At 37.5% G+C, this 7,964-nt stretch overlaps 2 protein-coding genes across 2 annotated transcripts; both read right to left on the bottom strand.

Annotated features, from left to right (window-relative positions):
- LOC131978754 (olfactory receptor 6N1-like) lies at positions 1–1,470 on the bottom strand. Its single transcript, XM_059342507.1, has one exon. It carries the CDS (start codon positions 1,468–1,470, stop codon positions 559–561), a length of 912 nt encoding a protein of 303 aa, XP_059198490.1. The 3' UTR covers positions 1–558.
- A 4,785-nt stretch (positions 1,471–6,255) lies between these two features.
- On the bottom strand, positions 6,256–7,167 carry LOC131978756 (olfactory receptor 6N2-like). The gene has a single exon (XM_059342508.1). It carries the CDS (start codon positions 7,165–7,167, stop codon positions 6,256–6,258), a length of 912 nt encoding a protein of 303 aa, XP_059198491.1.
- Between the last annotated feature and the right edge of the window lie 797 nt (positions 7,168–7,964).

Below are 7,964 nucleotides of genomic sequence, written 5' to 3'. Positions count from 1 at the left end.
GGGCCACAGGACTGCCTGAGTGAAAAGGCGAAGGACCTCGCTAATATTATACTCGGTTATTATAATAATCATATATATATATATATATGTTATCCTCATAGCATATTTGCCTAAGTCATATTTGAACGTTTTCGGGAAATAAGAAAATACACAATTTTTAGTAAGCCCATTGGTATTCTTAATTGATATTGTAACAGTAAATTCAAATAGAAGTGTGAACAAGTTTGCATAAAAAATTAAACACATCGATTTCATAACAGATGAAAGTGACTTAGGCAGAATATGCCCTGACTAAGGCAATTTTTCTCTTACATATAAATAATGTAGTTTGGTTTGTATGTAAGTCAAGGAGATGACTAAGGCAGAAAGTGATTTTGGACTCTAACAAGTGTTCTGATAGGCTGAGAACATAGGCAATAAGGCAGAAAGATGCAGCAGTGGTAGGAGAGTAAAGTTAGGCAGATATCACAATTTGGCCAAAATATGATTTAGGCAATTATGCTATGAGGCTAACGATATATATTTTGGTATTTCTTTGAAATAAATGTACAAACAATCCTAAAAGGATCTTAAAATCAGTCGTCTGATCTGAGGCAGACTCAGGCCGTAAAGTAAAGGGTTAGTGATGGGAGGAATGATCAAAAACTCCAGAGATAAAGCAACAATAACAATCGGATTAACGTCATCAGCTATAAACCGACTCAGCAAAAGCTCACACGAGAAAGAAAAGAAAAAGTTTATAAATGTTCCAATGTGAGGCAGGCAGGTTTGTAACGCCTTTTCTCTGAATTCAGACGAGAATCTCCTGCAAATGAGTAGGATACGCAGATAGCTGAACAGGATAAAGAATAGGGGGATGTAGAAAAGTGTTAGGCTGAAAAGACTATTTATTTTATCAGTCAGATTTCTTTCCAAACAGGAGAGGTGAATCACAGAGCAGAAAACCCTGTGCACTTTATTTCCACACAACGGTAATCGAACAATAAGATAAACACAGAAGCCTAAACCAACAGCAGGGTAGAGAAATGCACTTATTAGAAGCTGTGTCACCCTCTTCACTGTCATTTTACTGTGATAATGTAAAGGCTGGCAAATAGCAACAAATCTGTCGTAGGCCATGATGCACAGAATAAACAGCTCAAATGCTGCATAGCTGTAAATAACATACATCTGCAGAATACACAAAGGCAGTATGATGAAGTGAGTGTCAGACAGAAGGTCAGACAGAAACCTGGGGAAGAAGCCGGCCGAGCCGTACAGAGAGTTACATGACAGACTGCAGATGAAAATATACATGGGCTGATGCAGAGACTTCTCCAGGCAGATTGTCAGAATAATGACAACATTAGCAGAGATTATAGTCATGTAGATCAACAGACACAGAATAAAGAAGAGATATCTGAGGGGCCCATAGTCTGCAAACAGAGTGAACTGAATGTATAAAGGATTCAGGCTGCTGTTGCTCTTCATGTCTGTTTCATTAACAGCAGAGCTGGAAGAGGAGAGAGATGGAGGGAAAGACGGAAACAGGTTAAAACTGAGAGAGAATAACAGGTTAAACTGTCGAACTCAACACTTATTTCAACAACACATGATCCTGCATGTACCTACATTACGTAAGATGCATATCTTACCAGTTGTGTCTCACAATCTTTAGTATAACTGACACATTTCAGGTAATTCAAATATATATGTCCAAAAAGTACACAAGAGTGAAAAAAGGTTGCGCGCACTAAATACACAACCAACCTAACATTTCTCATCATCAGTGTTTTAACAATAATTCAACACATAAAATCAAAAAGACATTAAATATTCACTGCTGTGTTCCTCAGTGTCAGTGATACAGACTTTGGACAGACGCGCATCAGTCCATCTCTCACTCTGATCTACACTGAGGAGGCTGCTGAATTATTATCCTCCCCTAATGCTGATCAATCACATGTTCATGCAGAGCCCTAAGGGAGCTAAGGTACTATGTCCAACTCATTACAGACTGAGTTTCTGTCTTCTGTCGTGCATTTTGACACTTTTGCATGCTTAGATTCAGGGCCGGTTATTCCTACAGGCCACCAAGGCGGCTGCCTAGGGCGCCAAATTGGCAGGGGGCGCCAAATTGGCGCATTTGTACATTTTATTTATTTTCAGTCTTTACAATCAACAGATCTGTGTTTTCTCATTTATTTATTCTTATTTTCAATTCAGTTGTTGTTGGTAAAGTTCCAAAGTTTCTAAAAATTAAAATGTTGAGACCATTATATTGCCTGTATGTAGTTCATGTATCAAATATAAATGTACATTTAAATTTCATTTTTATGTTTATTTTTATTGCATTTGTATGTCTACATTTTATTTATTTTCAGTCTTTGCCATTCTTAATTTGATGAAGATCTGTGTTTTCTTATTTATTTATTCGTATTTTGCGCAAAATCTCAATATCGCCTAGGGCAGCCAATGGGCTAGAACCGGCCCTGCTTAGATTAGATGGTTAGATGACTTTCCAAGACTCATCCGAGGGCAAAACTTGCAGAACTTGAGCCAATTACCTCAAACTTAATGTCAAGAAGACAAAATAACTGATCATCAACACTTCCAGCACCCACAGTTCAGCACACAACCTCACCCATAACCCCACAGTGATCGATGGTGATTCTGTGGAAACTCATCCTGGACAATAAACTGAACTTTGGTCATCACACCACAGACACACACAAACGCTGCCAACAAAGACTGTCAGAGTGGGCAGGTCTTCATCCTCCACCATCATCACCAACACAGGAGCCCCACAAGGCTGTGTCCTCAGCCCGTTTCTTTTCACCCTCTACACTAACAACTGTACCAGTCCCTCACCTGTCACTACATATATCAAATACTCCGATGACACTGGGCCTCATCCACCATTATCTTCTAAAGAATCTCTTTAGATTCTTTCTTAAGTCCTTCTTAAGAAGATTTCTAAGAAGACCTTACGTCAGATTCATCAACGTGTTCTTAAGCCGCTGAATTGTTCGCAGCCGTGTTCTTAAATTTATGAATGCCATCTCCTCGTAAATTGAGCGCACGTGCCAGGTGAGTCTAATTAACATAGGATTAGCATAGGTAACCGCCAATTAATGCCCATAAAAGGACCCATAAAAAGGACTGCTGTTCTGCTGCAGGAGATCAATTGGAGGAGGAAAATTTAATTTAGCAGCCTTAGTGTCATCACAAGGACTTCCTGAGCGTTTTGATTTTTTGGTGTTTCTACCAGGGTGGGAATTTCACGACGGCCATGACGGCCATGGCCGTCGTTGCCCCACACTCTGGCCTTCATGCCCTGTGAAAAAATGTTCAATTTACGGCCAAGGTGGCCTTTGCGCCCCTGTCAAAGTTGCAGTAAACACAATGCTAACCAGACCCACTCCCAGTCCTTCCAGATGTGTGCATCAACACATGGCTAATTTGAATATTCAAATGAGCCATGTGTTGATGTGGTAGTATTTGACAGAACTTAACATTTACGTTTTTATAGAAAGTACTATTGATAGGTAATTACCATTGTATTAGCCTATTTAAAGTCGACTCGATAACGTTACACTTTTGAGTCATGAAAACTAGCGATAGCTAGCTAGTTGGGATAGCGCTAACGTCTTCCCTAGCTCAGGGACAAGGGCTCAACATTTAGCTGATGTAGATTTCACCTCAGCAGGTTCCTTTTTATGGCAGGAGGAGGCATTTCTCTTTCCTTACTCTTAGATAGATAGATAGATAGATAGATAGATAGATAGATAGATAGATAGATAGATAGATAGATAGATAGATAGATAGATAGATAGATAGATTACTATTTGGTAGATGAACTCAGGCAGGAGATTCATTTTGCCATCTTTTCAAAATATATGCATTTGCCGTCTTTTCAAAACAGGTTCATTTGTCATTTTACAAAAAGGTCCTTTCTAATATATTTAATATATTGTGCATTAATGTTTCTTGGTGAATGAGAATGTTAAGGTATTAATCTGAAAGGTAAAACCAGCGTAATTTAACCAAACGGCCTTTATGCCCTGTTATGTGGCCTTTGTGCCCTTAAAATAAGTGTGAACAGGAAGGCCAAATGGCCTTGCTCCTAAAATGACGAAATTCCAAGCCTGGTTTCTACAGTAAATATTTTACAGACATGTGCAATTTTAAAACAGGGGTCCGTTCTGCTTCTCTCAGTAAATATTTGTATTACAGTCAATGAGGAGCAGAGAGAGACGTGGGCCGCACTTGGAGGCTGCCAATTTAAATTCCATATGTCTCACCGATTTTTTGAGCACATTGTGAGAGACAGAAGTTTGTCTACAAATTTGGAAAGAATTATGTGTATAGAGTGGAAATTGTGGCCAGGAGGAGTGTGGAAAGAGAAACGTTTCAGACAATTTCAAACCACTTCTCCCACTCTGAGCGATGATGTCACACACTCTGACACGAACATTCCGTGCAATACACACCCATTATAATCTCATAATTTCTCCAAAAATGATCATGGTCATTGAACAGGGATTGATAAAAAACTATATGACCTATCGAAACGTGGATTAATACACCGGTACACAAGACTTGTGTCTACTGTTTAAAGTTTAAATTGAGTCTCTAGGTGAAATTATGCCGGAGAAGTAGACGTTTGAAAATCTCCAACTATTGTTCTTTTCGAGGTGTCTGTGTGCTGCAGATAAACATCTAGGCTACATGGTATATTATATATATATATATATATATATATATCATCTTTAACGCTGTTTGCATGGATCGGGCTTGTAACTGGAGACTCGCCGGTTCGAATCCTGGTACTGACAGACTGAAGTGCCCTTGAGCAAGGCATCTAACCCCCCTGCACAGCTCCCCGGGCGCAGTAATGTGCTGCCCACTGCTCCTTGCATGGTGTGTTTACTTGTGTGTAAAAAAAGAAAAAAGTATGGGTTAAATGCAATGGTTGAATTTCCCCATTGTGGGATTAATAAAGTAATCTTCTTCTTAAATAGTATATAGTCTGTCTTGAGCATTTCCAGGTAGCGTCACCAAGATCTGACTTTTTTGCATTGAAAACATTACAGATTAAACTGTCATAATGAAAACATGACAAAGCCATTTGACTTTCTCGTTCATAAACATGGTGTCAGGACTTTTCATCTTGATCACACTGACACTTTCACTGACATGAATACTTGCTTTTGAGGAATGAGTTATCCATTTTGAGCAAGTGACACACTTTTGCAGGTTATCAACTAGGTTCTGCAGTTTGTACTATTTATTTTGAGAAATGCATTAACTGTTGTGTGAATGTAAACAGTGATGTGAGAAATGCACCAAAGCGACCGAGAAAAACTGTAATTGCAAAGAGCATATGCAATAAAAATATGAAACATACATATTCAGTGTGTTGTATTCAGTTAACTCACTAAATACAGTAATGTGTAACTTTACTGTAGTTTTCAAATAGTATATAGTCTGTCTTGAGCATTTCCAGGTAGCGTCACCAAGATCTGACTTTTTTGCATTGGAAAATATTTACAGATTAAACTGTCATAATGAAAACATGACCAAGCCATTTGACTTTCTCGTTCTTAAACATGGTGTCAGGACTTTTCATCTTGATCACACTGACACTTTCACTGACTTGAATACTTGTATAATATTATATATAATTAATAATAGGAATGAGTTATCCATTTTGAGCAAGTGACACGCTTTTGCAGGTTATCAACTAGGTTTTGCAGTTTGTACTAATTGTTTTGAGAAATGCATTAACTGTTGTGCACTGTAAAAAATGTTTGTAGAAATTACAGTAAAACACTGTCAAATTGCATCAGGAATGGGGCGTAAAATTTTAAATTGTGTATCACCGTAGTAGACACTTTTAATTACCGTAAATCAAGGAATAGCACAATTTTTACTTTTACTGTCATGAACTGTAGGAAACGCACAGTTTTGCTGTAAAAATATAACATTTTCATGTAAAATTAATGGAGATTTGCCATGATGTGTGAATGAATGACACAATTACCTTAAAAATAACGAGAATATTCAGTCTAAATTAGTTTTTGCTTATATGTAAATTGACAGTAGAAAACCCCCTCACTGTATTTTTTACGGTGAAGTTCTGGCAACCACAGCTGCCGGTAATTTACCGTAAATTTAACAGATTATTTTTTTACAGTGTGCGAATGTAAACAGTGATGTGAGAAATGCACCAAAGCGACCGAGAAAAACTGTAATACATGAGAAATTGTTGCCTCAACAGAACAACCTCTTGAGGTGTTTATAAATCTCTTTCATTTGAAATCCGTACATGATGGGATTAAAGAGAGGGTGATACATTACTATTTGTAACGACATTATTAATCTTACAGTTTTTGGAAAGTCAAAATCCAGCTGAGCTGTAATGACATCATACACACACAAACAGCAGAAGTTGACTAAAACTATGAGGTGAGGTAAACATGTCTGTGCAGCTTTTTTTCTCACTTCTCTGCCACTTCGATAGGTTATTAAAAATATCCTGGTGTATGTGAAAAGGATGAAGAGCACAGGGACAACTGCAACATTCAGCAAAACTATCATATCAAGTATTATGTACTCTCTTGTTTCTATACACTGAAGTTCATAAATTGTATTTTTACAAAAAACTCCTTCTAAAGTTAAGCTGCAGAGTTTTTTATTTGCACTCATACCGGTTGCCACAGCGACCTGTGGGGCTGGCAGGATCCAAGCTGAAACTAAGAACATATTAACAGTTGTTTTTGTCATGATGGTTGGATATTTCAGAGGTTTACATATAGACACATATCTGTCATAAGACATGGCTGCCAACAGTAAAAACTCCGAACCTCCTAAAGAGTAAAATATTTGAAACTGAAACAGACAGGCAGAATATGAAATCCTCAGTTTATCAGATAAAATATCAGTCAGAAGCTTTGGGTACACAGTCGTGCTGAAAAGAACAGAGTTCAGTAGCAAAGCTGCAATGAAAATGTACATGGGTTCATGGAGGTTTTGATGAATCCAGATGAGGTACACAATGATATAATTACTGCATATTATGAGAATATATACTATGAATAAAGTCACAAAATAAACATATCTGTATTTCTCCATTTCCACGTGTCCACCAAGAGTTATGAATGTTACATTTAATTTATTTTCCATTGATGTTGGTAAAAAAAAAAGTGGCAGATCATAAAGAAAGAACAGCTAGTGAAATCCTAAAGAAAGAACAGCTACTGAGAAGACATGTCAGCAGCAGTGTTTCTCATTTACCTGATGATAAAACACACCGAGAGTGTTCATCTCCAGAACAGAGTGAGCTGTTTGAGTCTGTGCTAAGTTGTTTTTATCACTTTGCTTTTCCTCTCCTTGGATCTCATTAAAACTTCTCACCTAAAAACAACTATCATGTAAACAGCTTCGTCAAACTGTGGTAGTCAGTTTGTGTGATAAAAATAAAATAAATGAATAAAATAAAATAAAATAAAACATCCTTCATCCAGATTTCAACCGACAACCGTGTATCGCGTGTCCCTTCTTCGGCAGATTTTTCCGCTACTGCAGATCATTTTGTCAAATTGTAATGTATGTTGATTTTGTGAGTATATTAAAATGTGCTTTCTCAACTTCTAAAATTTTGATTTGAGGGGGCAAGATATTTATTTTAGGGGGCTCGGCCCCTCTTGCCCCAGCATAGAGCCGCCCTCGGTTCCCACCCTGTGAGTGCAATATTCAACAGGCCTGGCACAGTTTCTAATATTGTAAAAAAAAATCAAAATCAAAATCAAAATTACTTTTTTCATCCCCAAGGGAAAATGGTTCGAATCCCGGTAGACAAGGTCAGATAAGTTGTGACAAGTTACAATTCAGATTCAGTTTTTCAATGCAATGATTCAAATTGAACAATAAAAATTCAAATTATGTGATTCAAATTCAGTTTTTTCATGCAATTATTCAAG

The sequence above is a fragment of the Centropristis striata genome, chromosome 10 (assembly GCF_030273125.1).
Source record: "Centropristis striata isolate RG_2023a ecotype Rhode Island chromosome 10, C.striata_1.0, whole genome shotgun sequence".
In the NCBI taxonomy this organism is placed as follows: Eukaryota; Metazoa; Chordata; class Actinopteri; order Perciformes; family Serranidae; genus Centropristis; species Centropristis striata.
This window is presented reverse-complemented; position numbering and strand designations above follow the sequence as displayed.